General features: G+C 39.4%; 1 protein-coding gene across 1 annotated transcript in view; it reads right to left on the bottom strand.

Annotated features, from left to right (window-relative positions):
- The window catches only part of LOC143961367 (extracellular calcium-sensing receptor-like), a 30,164-nt gene extending 19,533 nt beyond the window's left edge, over positions 1-10,631 (bottom strand). The window contains exons 1-2 of the mRNA XM_077470634.1: positions 10,575-10,631; positions 2,244-2,453 (exon numbers count right to left, since the gene is read on the bottom strand). Of these exons, the coding sequence (XP_077326760.1) occupies positions 2,244-2,452 (209 nt within the window). The 5' untranslated portion in view covers position 2,453; positions 10,575-10,631. The remainder of the gene's footprint in view (positions 1-2,243; positions 2,454-10,574) is intronic.
- Between the last annotated feature and the right edge of the window lie 2,843 nt (positions 10,632-13,474).

The following is a 13,474-nucleotide window of genomic DNA, read 5'->3' as shown; positions in this document are numbered from 1 at the left end:
GGCAGAGCCACAGTTTTAGGCAGACTGCTGTTCTACTAGAAAGGAAAATGGAGATCTCATGTTTCTGCTAAGCAGGAACATGGATCTCTGTTTTCCTTTAGTCAAGTATGCGTTCGCTTCTGCACATGAGATCGGCAGGACGGGGCACATTTAAAATGTATTTTTATTTTTTTCTTATTTATTTTACCTTTCATTTTTTTTATTTTTACATTGTTCTTTTAAAAAAAAAATGGTGTCACTTTTATTCCTATTACAAGAAATGTAAACATCCGTTATAGAGAAAAAAAGCATGACAGGACCTCTTAAATATGAGATCTGGGGTCAAAAAGACCTCAGATCTCATATTTACACTAAAATGCAATAAAAAAAATAATAAAAATAAAAATTTCCCTTTAACCTCCCTGACGGTATGATTATTTCAGATTTTAGGTGCTGAAAGCGGTACCATTATTTTGCATGGAAATTTGGCGTTTTATATTGTAGGTCTGTAATTCTTAGAAATAATTCACTTAAATCCATCCAAACAAGATTCTAATAGACATCCCGGGTATGATAAAATTTGAAATACAAAATCATAAATTATAATATAATATAATTTTATATATATATTTATGGTAGCTAGCTGCTGCCATAACAAAGATATCCCTTTTCAAAGTTAGGACATATATATCGGCGTGCGGTTGTCCGTAAGTGGTTAAAGTATAACTAAAGGCAAATATTTTTGTTTTGGGTAGAGTGGAGACGGATTAGAACCCCTGTCAGTTTCCATTGCTCTCTGTGCCCCCATTAGGGAGATTCACCCTCTCTCTTTGTCCTGTTTACCATTATCATTGAAAGTGAAAGTAAAAGAAAATCATACATTTTGGGCTGTCCAGAGAAAAGTAATAAAGGGGAAATCTTCCAATGGGGACACTAGTTCTGGTGAGCTGGGGGTCCCCAAGGAATTTCCTTAACTGCTTAAAGAGGAACTGCAGTCTGCAGTAATTTGTAATAAAAACATCTTTGTCATTCTGAAGCTTCCCTTCAACCACTTTGCATATTATTTTATATATACTGTGATTCTGTACTTGCCAAATATGCTGCAGAAATCTCCCTCCGCTGGCTGCAATAATTTTAACTGTGCAGCTCTCATTGGACCTCGTATGACTCATCACCCCTCCCTTCCTGGCAAATTCTCACAAAAATGAGAGAGAGAGAGCTGTGCATGATGTCATAAGCCTAGGCTTTTTACAAGACAGGAACAGGAAGTGGGCTGTATAAGACATTTACTCTTCTTTTGTATAATGTGAAAGATGATGTTACGTTGAGTCAATAGATACCTAACATGTTATGATTTAAAATTGCGCACACTTGTGCAATGGCGACGAACTACGGTACTTAAAAATCCCCATAGACAACGCTTTTAAAAAATGGTTATGAGATTAGTGTTACAGAGAAGGTCTAGTGCTAGCATTATTGTTCTCCCTCTGACGATCACGGCAATACCTCACATGTGTGATTTGAACACTGTTTACATTTGCGGGTAAGACTTACAATATGTATGCGTTTTCTTTGGAGCGTGAGCACGTGGGGATGACAGGTACTCTTTATGGAGGGATCAGTGGATCCCTCCTTTGCACATAAAAGTATTTAAAACACCAAAATCGGCATTACTGAATACTGTTGATTTTTTAAAAATCCGCGCCATTGGCAGCTGAGTAAACCGGAAGTGACGTAGTAGGGTTTTTACATCGGAGACCCGATCTAAGCCGTTTCTGGCTTCATCCGGGTCTCCGGCCAGCCAGCGGATGGGCTGGCTGGTGGCTTGGGTCTCCATCTCCTGGTGGGACGGGAGACCTGGGTGGAACTGGTGGGGGGTTGGTGCGTCCCCTCCCGCTGCCTGCGATAATGGGTGAGCTGCAGTTAAGCCGCATTGGCCATTATTAGCAGATAGCCAACTGCCCGCTCTTAAAAACAGTGCCGGGGAGAAGCCTGCAGCTGCAGGCTTCTCCCCGGTACACCCATTTCCTCAAACCGAGGTACAGGTACGTCCGTTTGCGGGAAGTATTTAATTTGCCGGGATTTCTTCTCACTTCCTGTTTGGCCATAGGACAGGAATTGAAGGAAAATCTCTGCAATGGGACACAGATGGTAAAAAAAATTACAGGGGTTATAACCCTCCCTTACACTATCCAAAATGAAAAAAAAAAAAGTTTTGCCTATAGTTCTACTTTCATGCGAAAATACAGAAGAGGTATACTCACGCAGTGCAGGTTATGGGCTGGTCCTGTTCTCTGAATGAATAGCTCTGTTCTATCCATGATGTCCATATAGGGATAAACCCTCCAATCAAGATATCTCCATCTTGGAAATATCCAATCTCAGAAGGACTTCGAAGTGTGCAAGGAAGAGGTTGACCGAAGGAAATACATAAGGACAAGGTGAAGAAATAGATGAAGAACCCAATAAGCATTCTGCATGAAGAACAAAGTGAAAAGACACATGAGATGGGCTGACAAATAAAGGGAAGTATAACAGATGGATGAAGAGCTATCGATCTAAAAGGTACGAAAAAGGCGATAAACAGCTTTATTAAACAGAAGGTTGGGGTATTGTGGGATATATGGAAGTTGCTGGATTTTTTATTCATGTATTGAATTGTTTTCCCATGCCTCTTCATAGACCAATGATGCTGAACCTTGGCACCTTAGATGTTTTGGAAATACATTTCCCATGTGGCTCATGCACTCTAGTTGAGCATCATGAAAAATGTAGTTGCCAAGGTTCGTCATCACTGTCCTAGACCACCTAACCTTTACATTGGCTGAACCAAAATATTATGTTATCATTTTGAAGCAAAAGTTACTGAAATAAAACGGTGTTGAATAGATATTGTTCTATGTCTGCCTCGTTCTTTTGACCTTTAGCATTTAATAAATATACTGAACTGGGGACCCACCATACTTAACACCTTACATTTCTCTAGTCATTGAGAAAAATTAGCCCTATGACATTGAGCTATTGGAAGTAGTCCATTTATGGCCCCATGAAAGAAAAGCAATTGAAAGGATAAGTATAGAAAAAGTACATTGCATAATGATAGGGTGTTTGGAGGCGCCATCATCACGATATGTAAGATGTTTGGAAAAGACTCTTTTTGTGGAACTATGCGATGGAGAGGATGGGCTAAAGTCCAGTGGTTTCCAAACTGCAGCCCTTTGCTTGCTTTTATCTGGCCCTTGGAGCATTATTACCTCCATTGTTGCTGACAGTTTCTGCCACTGACACCAAAAATGGGGCATTATTCCTCATACTCACACCAATGATGGCGTACTACTATTCCTCCCATTGACACCAATGATGGGGCACTAATCCTCCCACTGACACCAGTGATGGGGCATTATTCTTCCCTCTGATACCAATCCTGGAGTATTGTTTACTCCCACTGATGCCAGGCCATTTACTTTTACTTTACTCCTGCTGACCTCAGTCCAGCCCCCCTAAACTTTGAAGGACAGTAAACTGGCACTATGCTTAGAAAGTTTGGAGACCCCTGGGCTAAACCGCTCAATCTCAATATTTGCTGATGATACAAAGCTAAGCAGGGCAATCACTTCCCAGCAAGATATGGAAACCTTACAAGAAGACCTAAATAAAATACTGGGGTGTGCAATTATATGGCAAGTGAGGTTTAACCTCCCTGGCGGTAACCCTGAGTCTGGCTCGGGTTAGGGTTTTACTATCATAAGCGGTAACCCCGAGCCAGACCCGTGATCGCATGGATACAGGGAGAAGTTACTTACCTTGTCCCCTGGATCCAGCGATGTCCTCTGCGCTGTGTGATCGAGCTGTCCTCCGCTCGATTCACACAGTGCCCGAGTGCCGCCGAGCTCCATTCCCTGCGACGTTACGGCGCACGGGAGCGGAGATCGGCGCCAAATTCTAAAAAGTTAAAATACACAAAACACACACAGTACTGTATTACAGTACTGTATAAAGAAATGCACTTTTATATTATAAATACTGTTTTTTCTGCCTGGAATTTGGAGATTGTCCATAGCAACCAAAAAGTGTCCCTTTATGTCAAAAGTGATTTTAGACCAACTAGAAAACAGCGATAATAAATTATAATCACTCGCAGAATTGAGCGATAGCGATTTGTGGGGAAATTCGTCATCAAACACTAAATCTAATGACAGCGACAATTCTGCAAATTAGCAAATTTCAGTGTTTTTGGATTTGATTACATTATTGAATAATTTTTATTATTATTGATTATATTATAAACTTTATCATACCCGGGATGTCTGATAGACTCTAGTTTGAACAGATTTAAGAGAGTTATTCCTAAGAATTACAGGACTACAATATAAAATGCCAAATTACCATGCAAAATAGTTGTACCGCTTTCAGCACCTAAAACCAGAACTAATCATACTGCCAGGGAGGTTAATGTTGATAAATGTAAAGTAATGCATTTGGGTGCTAAAAATACAAATGCTCATCCCATTTCCCTACTGTAGAGTCTTTTCTCTGCTTTGTACATTTATGCAAAAATCTTTAATAAATATTACCTGATTCAAAAAAAGAAGCAATAAGATGGAAATGGGGTGGTAAAGAAAGAAAATGGAAAGAAAGCTATGGTAAATCTTTCTTTTTTGCTCTCCTCATTAGATATCGTTAGATGTAGTGTGTCCACTGTACGTGCGTGCATGCGTGCGTGCGCGCGGGGGGGCCTCCATGTCCATTTGCTTGGGGCCCCCAAATTCCTTCAAACGGCCCTGGTTATGGGGAAAGACTACAAGCATTAAACGTATTCACTCTCTGGTGAAGAGACACTTGAGAGGAGATATGATAGTGATATTCAAATACCTTACTGGTGATCCTAGCATACGGAAAGAAGTATGCAGTAGGAGGGAGTTTAAAAAGACATGCGGCCAGAGAAGCAGTTTAACCTTAAACTGCATAGAGGGTTCTTTACTGCCAGTGCGATAAGGATGGGGAATTCTCTTCCACAAGCAGTGGTATCAGCAGGGAGCAACAGTAGTTGAAAAAAAACTATTAGATGGGAATCTTAACGATCACAACATACAGGGGTATACAATGTGCTATTGACATAACACATACACACACACACCACAGGTTGAACTGGACGGACTTGTGTCTTTATTCAACCCTATCAACTATGTAACTGTAAATGTTATGTAAATGTGATTTACCCCAAAGTGTAATTTGCACTTCTCCTCCGGTGCCACATTTGGCACCTTTCGAGGGGGGGGGGGATGGGAACCTGTTTTTGACAGGTACTATTTCCCACTTCTGGGAGACGAAACCACAGTTTAGTCTCTCTGATGTTTGCCCCCCATCCCCTGCCTCTGCCACCAGACCAAAAAAAAAAAAGTACAGCGTGTTTCCGATCCGAAGATCATCTGGGGTCCTGACATCGCGGGCTCCCTGGACAGGTACAGTGTCTTGAAAAAGTATTCACACCCCTTGAAATTTTCCACATTTTGTTATGTTACAGATAAAAACATAAATGTATTTTATTGGGATTTTATGTGATAGACACAAAGTGCACATAATTGGAAAGTGGAAGGAAAATGATAAATGGTTTTACTTTTTTTTTTACAAATAAATATGTGATAGGCTGGGCAAAGATTAATCAGAAAAGCAGCCAAGAGGCCCATGGTGACACTGGAGGAACTGCAGAGATCCACAGCTCAGGTGGAAAAATCTGTCCACAGGACAACTATTATGCCCCATACACACGGTCGGAAATGCCAATGGAAAAAGTCCGATCAGATTATGTTGTCGGAAAATCTGATCTTGTGTGGGCTCTATCGGACTTTTTCCGTCTGAATTTCCGACGGAAATGGTTTGAGAGTTGGATCTAAAATTTTTCCGACAACAAAAATCCGATCAGACTTTTTCTGATCATGTGTAGAGAATTCTGACGCACAAAGTGCCATGCATGCTCAGAAAAAATTTGGAGACGAAAGCTATTGACTACTGGCCTCTACGTAGTCCAGTCGTACGTTTTGTACGTCACCTCGTTCTGAACGATCTGATTTTCCGACAACTTTGTGCGACCGCGTGTATGCAACACAGATTTTGACGGATTTTGTGGTCGGAATGTCCGACCGTGTGTATGGGGCATTAGTCGTGCACTCCACAAATCTGTCCTTTATGGAAGAGTGACAAGAAGAAATCCATTGTTGAAAGAAAACCTGTTGGGGGGGGCCATGTGTGGGACACAGCAAACGTGGAAGAAGGTGCTCTGGTCAGATGAGACCAAAAATTTAACATGTTGGCCTAAAAGCAAAACTCTATGTGTTGCAGAAAACTAACACTGCACATCACCCTGAACACATCCCCACCATGAAACATGGTGGTGGCAGCATCATGTTGTGGAAATGCTTTTCTTCAGTAAGGACAGGGAATCTGGTCAGAGTTGATGGGAAGATGGATGGAGCCAAATACAGGACAATCTTAGAAGAAAACCTGTTATACTGCGTACACACGATCGGATATTCCGACAACAAATGTTGGATGTGAGCTTGTTGGCAGAAATTCCAACCGCGTGTATGCTCCATAAAACATTTGTTGTCGGACTTTCCGCCAACAAATGTTGGCTAGCAGGTTCTCAAATTTCCAGCCAACAATTTTTTTTTCCTATCGCGTTTACACAAGTCCGTTGCACAAAAGTCCACGCATGCTCGGAATCAATGCTCACCAAACACAACATTAGCAGTAGGAGCCCAAAGGGTGGCGCATGACTATTGAACTTCCATTTTATCAGCACACCGTAAGTCTTGTACGTCACTATGTTCATAATTGTTGGCCAACATTTGTGTGATCGTGTGTATGCAACTTAGACTTAGACACCTCTGAAGAAGAGAAGCAATTCTCAAAATGCACCAGGTGTCTCCCCCATCGGTTTTTGTACCTTAAATCCCCATTTGTATTTTATATCAAGATATTTGGTAATCTTACATTTTAAGCCACATTGTCTATTTATACATTTGTGATTTTAATACTCATGTATACATAAAATGTGTTTACTTTTTTTTTTTTTAAAACACTTATCTTAAAGCCTGGGCCTGTATAGTCCCACAAAAAGAGGGACTTTCCAAACATGTAGAGAAAAAGTGGAAGAACAGAGAGGAACAAAAAAAAAAAAGAAGGAATAGTAAAGGGTAGGAAAGAAAAGGAGAGAGGAGAAGATGAGAGGTGAGGGTAGAAAGAAAAGAGGAGGGGAGAAAAGTGGAAGAGAAAGTGGATAAAAGCAGAGAAAGAAAAGGAGAGTAGAGAAAAAGACATAAAGAAGAGCAGAGGAGAGTAAAGAAAGAAAAGAAGAGGAGAAGATAGAAGAAAGAGGAGAGTAGACGAGGGAAAGAATTGCAGAGTAGACAACTGGAGAGAAAAAAAAAAGAAAGGTGATGAGGAGAGAGGAGAGAAGAGGAGAGAAAAGAAGAGAGGAGAGGAAAGCAGAGGAGGGGAAAAGAGAGGAAAGCAGAGAAGAGGAGAAAAGAGGATCCCCTTATTTTTTATTTATTTACATTTTATTTCTTACTTTTTTTTAATTGCCAAAGAATTTGATATAGCCAGATATCGCACTGTGGCTTATAGTCCAACAATGAGACTCATGGGGGTTGATTTACTAAAACTGGAGAATAGAGGAAGGAAGAAGAGAGAAAGAAAAGCAGAGGAGAGGATTGGAGAAAAGGATAAGGAAAGGAGAAGAGAGGAATGGAGAGAAAAGCATAGGAGGGAATTCTTCAAAGTTACTGTTTGTGATCTCACTGCAAAGTATATTGCCATGGGCAAGAAGTTTAAAGGGCTATAAAACCTATGTGGCTCATGGCCAAAGTTAAAAAAAGCTATAAACAATAAGAAAAGAGCTTTAAAAAAATATAAAAATGAAAGAACACCGGTGTTGTTTAAATGTTACAAAGAATATAACAGAATATGTAAAAAGGAAATCAAGGATGCAAAAACTCAAAACGAATGACAGATTGCAAAAGATAGTAGGTCAAACCCCAAAAAATTCTTCAAATATATTAATAGTAAAAAGGTCAAGTCTGAGCATGTAGGCCCTTTACAAAATAATCTAGAGTGGGTGACCGGGGACAAAGAGAAGGCAAATTTATTAAATACTTTCTTCAGCTCTGTGTATACAAATGAGCATGGGGGAGCTCATATCCATAATGGGGGTGGTAGTGACACAGCCCCAAATCCACAATGGCTCAAAAGTGATATGGTCCAGAAATAATTAGACAGAATAAAGGTGGATAAAGCACCTGGACCTGATGGCATCCACCCACGGATCCTAAAAGAATTGAGCTCTGTCATTTCAAAGCCATTGTATCTAATTTTTAGGGACTCATTAATGACTGGCATAGTACCACTGGATTGGCGCAGGGCCAATGTGGTGCCTATATTTAAAAAGGGAACAAAGTCTTTACCAAGTAACTATAGACCTGTTAGTTTAACTTCTATAGTCGGGAAGATACTGGAAAATTTAATAAAAGACCACATAGACGAGTTCTTGCAGGAAAAAAATATTTTGAGCAACAGACAGCATGGATTCATGAAAGACAGAAGTTGTCAGACAAACCTGATTTCTTTTTATGAAGAGGTAAGTAAAACCTTGGACAGAGGGGTGGTGGTGGATGTGGTATACTTGGACAGAGGGGTGGGGGGGGTGTGGTATATTTGGAATTTGCAAAAGTGTTTGACACAGTTCCGCACACATGGCTCATGTGTAAGGTAAAGTCTACAGGTTTGGAAATATCTGTTTGTAAATGGATAGAAAACTGGCTAAAAGACATAATTCAGAGAGTAGTGGTTAATGATTCTTACTCTGAATGGTCTAAGGTTATCAGTGGTGTACCCCAAGGTTCAGTGCTGGGACCCTTACTTCAGTTCAGTTTTGGGCACCAGTTCTCAAAAAGGATATTGGGGAACTGGAGAAAGTGCAGAGAAGGACAACCAAACTGATAAGAGGCATGGAGGGACTCGGCTATGAGGAAAGATTAGAGGAACCAAATTTATTCACTCTTGATAAGAGGAGATTAAGGGGGGATATGATCAACATGTACAAATATATAAGGGGTCCATATAGTGAACTTGGTGTTGAGTTATTCACTTTACGGTCAACACTGAGGACAAGTGGGTGCTCTTTATGTCTAGAGGAAAAGAGTTTTCATCTCCAAATACGGAAAGGTTTCTTCACAGTAAGAGCTGTGAAAATGTGAAATAGACTCCCCCCAAAAGGGGTTCTGACCAGCTCAGTAGATTGCTTTAAGAAAGGCCTGGATTCTTTCCTAAGTGTACATAATATAACTGGATACTAACATTTATAGGTGAAGTTGATCCGGGAGAAAATCCGATTGCCTCTCTGGGATCAGGAAGGAATTTTTTCCCCAGCTGTTGCAAATTGGATCATGTTTTTCTGTTTTTTTTTTTTTACTTTTTTCACCTCTGGATCAACTGTGGGTACAGTATAGGATTGGGTATATGGGTTTGTATGATAGTTTTTATTTTATTTATTTATTTTATGTTTGAACTAGATGGACTTGTGTCTTTTTTAAACCTGATTAACTATGTAACAATGAGAGGAGAAGAGGGGCAAGAAGAGGAGAGAAGAGAGGAGAGAAGGAAGTGGAGAGAAGAGAGGAGAGGCGAGGAGAGTAAAGAGAAGAGAGGAGAGTAAAGCAGAGGAGAGGACAGGAGAGGAGAAGAAAGGAGAGGAGAGAAAGAAGAGGAGAGGAGGAAGTGGAGAGAAGAGAGGCGAGGAGAGGATTCTTTTTTTTTTATTTACATTTTATTTCATACTTTTTTTTATTTGGCATAGAATTTGATATAGCCAGATATCTCACATACCATGTGGCTTATAGTCCAACAATGAGACTAATAGGGGTTGATTTACTAAAACTGGAGAATGCACAATCGGGTGTGGCTCTGCATAGAAACCAATCAGATTCCATGGTTTTTTTTGTCAAAGCTTAATTGAACAAACTGAAGTTAGAGGTTGATTGGCTGCTATGCACAGCTACACCAGATTTTGCACTCTCCAGTTTTAGTAAATCAACCCCATTGTATTCATGTTTTCAACAACCTCTTGGGGATGAAAATATAATGTACTGTTGGGCCCAATTCACTAAGCTGTGATGGCCCATAACTCATAATAAAGTGGCATCTCATGCAATGTTGCTTAAATGGACACAATTACAGTACATACTTTAAGTGCTAGCAAAACTTGAATTGGACCCTTTGAATGGAATGTTATTGTTATCTTTGTTTATATATATATATATATATATATATATATATATATATATATATATACATATATATACATACACAGTATATTTTTTACTCATGACAGTATTTTAATTTCCTGTACTATGAGAATTTTTTCAAAAATGCAGTTAAAAAATATGCATAGCACAAGAAATAGATAATAGATGATAGACAGACATGGACATGCATGAAAATGGAGTAGATGTGATAGTGGAGACAATCTGAGCTACATAATTAAGGAAAACTCAGAGAATGATATTGATAATATACTGTATAGTGTCCCTGCTTACCTTTCATTAACAGCCTTCTAGGTTCAGATGAGCGAGTGTTCGTCGGGTGACCTGTCACTCTTCATCTCAGGGATTGGTTTTTGGAGTAGTATATATTGAATTCCACATTCTTCTCTGATTGGTTTAAGACACCTCAATGGAATATGGCAATTTCTAATTGTCTTAATTGACTTCTGTCGTTATGCTATTTGAAGATGATGGCCTAATTACATGGTAAAATAATTATTTCACAGCTGGATACACCTTGTTTTTCTGTTCATTTTAGAAGTTAATTTGTGCATATCAGCCAAGAAAAAAAATTCTGACTTAGAGGTGAGTGTTTATATCCAAAATGGCCTACAATATACGTCTACTTCTCAACTACAGGAGACCCAGCTATGGCCAACAATTGGCCAACAGATGTGACTTAAGCCTAAAGCCTCATACACACGATAGGACTTTGTACAAACATTCCCTTGGATGTTTGTACAAAGGGCGTCGGCTGAGAACTTGTATTGCATACACACAGCAGGACTTTTTCAGCCAACTTTCACCATATCACATGGTTTTTCTGCTCTTTACCGCCACCTTTGGTCAACTTCTGTATTGTTGTCTGATGAAAACCAAAAAAGTTTGTCCGATGGAGCGTACACACGGTCGGATGTTGCTCCAAAACAGCTAATTTGCATGTTTGTTGTCAAAAAGTCTGATCGTGTGGATGTGCCTTTAGAGGTGAGTGTTTATATCCAAAATGGCCTACAATATATGTCTACTTCTCAACTACAGGAGACCCAGCTATGGCCAACAATTGGCCAACAGATGTGACTTAAGCCTCATACACACGATAGGACTTTGTACAAACTTTCCTGTGGATTTTTGTACAAAAGGCGTCGGCCAAGAACTTGTATTGCATACACACGGTAGGACTTTTTCAGCCAACTTTCACCAAATCACGTGGTTGTTATGCTCTTTACTGCCACCTTTGGTCAACTTCTGTATTGTTGTCTGATCTTTTGCATTGGTTCTGAGCATGCGTGTTTGTACTTTGTATAAAAGTCCTATGGTTTTCTGTACACACGATCAGACTTTGCTCCATTGGATTTTTGTTGCCAGAAAGTTTGTCCGTTCGCACAGCCAACAAAAGTCCGATGAAAACTGAAAAAGTTTGTCCGATGGAGCGTACACACGGTCGGATGTTGCTCCAAAACAGCTAATTTGCATGTTTATTGACAAAAAGTCTGATCGTGTGTATGGGCCTTAATTCTGACACATATTGCAGTTTATGTATGGGTACCAAACTAAATGTAATACAGAGTTTCCCTAACTACAGCTAACTACATACATTGCTGTGAACAAATATTTGCCTCTTTCCCGATTTTTTATTTTTTTGCATATTTTTCTTATTTACACTTAAATAATTTAGATCATCAAAAATCTTTTAATATTACACAAAGATAATCTGAGTAAATCCAAAATGCAGTTTTTAAATGATGATTTTATTTGTTAAGGGAAAAAAGCTGTCTAAACCTGCTTGCCCCTATGTGAAAAAGTAATTGCCCCCTAAACCTAATAACTGGTTGTGCCACCCTTGGCGGCAATGACTGCAATCAAGCATTTGCAATAACTGGCAATGAGTCTTTCACTTCACTGGTAAGGAACTCTTCTTTGCAGAATTGTTTTAATTCTGCCACATTGGAGAGTTTTCCAGCATGAACCGCCTGTTTAGGATCATGTCACAGCAGAATTGGATTAAAGCCTCATACACACGATCGGATTTTCCAAAGGGAAATGTGTGATGACAGGCTGTTGGCGGATAATCCGACCGTGTGTACGCTCCATCAGTCAATTGTTGTCTGATTTTTCAGCGCAAAAATGTTGGATGGCAGGTTTTACTATTTTTCGTGGACAAATGCGTGTTGTCGGATTTTCCGAGCGTGTGTACACAAGTCCATCAGATAAAAGTCCACAGTACAAACACGCATGCTCGGATTCAAGGACGAGCCAGAAGCGGTCGGTCTTGTAAACTAGCGCTTGTAATGGAGAATTAACATTTGTGTCAGATTATGACATTTCAAAATGCAGCGCACAATTCTCTTCTGCTTTAATGGGATAATAATGAAGCTGCTTTGCTGGTGATACTGATGGAGTTATTGCAAATTAATTTTCAAAGGCTTTTTTTTTTTGTGATATCAAGAATAATATTATCATATTTTTTTTTTGGGGCAAGTTACAACACAATTATCCTGTAGTTTTTAAGATCAAAGACACAAATGTTGGTGTCCCTTGTCAATGTTACATTGTATTTTTTAAAATGTAACTGCCTACTCCAAAACTCTCATTTGAAGTAAAACACATAGCCAAGTATTATTCTACACAATTTTTTATATTGTGCATTAAAAAAAGGAAACAAATAAAATAAGACATGCTCTCTGCCAATAGAACTTAACCAAAAAGTGCATTATATGCATCCAAAAATATAGAAAATATACCAAATCAAATCATTATGCAACCAAAAAAATAAAGTCAAAGCAATAACTCCAAGGCCAATAATAAATAATGCGTTATCTCCTCCGATTCAGCAACATGTCTGGTTGACAAACAGACGTTCAGAAATGAACTGAAAAGAGCTAAATAAAAAGCGCAAAAAGAAAAGCACAAATCAACACTCACCAAACTTCTACTAACACGAAATTAGCATAAGGAGCCCAAAGGGTGGCGCTAAAGAGTGAAAAAACCATGTAGTACGTCACTACGTTCGTGATTGTTGACCAACAAATGTGTGCCATGTGTATGGCCAACGCCCTTTGGACAAAAGTCTGCGGTTTTGTTGGCCAACAATCCGACCGTGTGTACGAGGCTTTACATTTGGACTTTGAGTAGGCCGCTCCAAAACCTCAATTTTGTTTGTTTTTTGGAGCCAT

Source organism: Lithobates pipiens, unplaced genomic scaffold (genome assembly GCF_037356315.1).
Source record: "Lithobates pipiens isolate NorthernLeopardFrog02 unplaced genomic scaffold, aLitPip1_a1.2 Scaffold_8, whole genome shotgun sequence".
Lineage (NCBI taxonomy): Eukaryota > Metazoa > Chordata > Amphibia > Anura > Ranidae > Lithobates > Lithobates pipiens.
The sequence above is the reverse complement of the archived record's forward strand: the minus strand, read 5'-3'. Positions and strand labels throughout refer to the sequence as shown.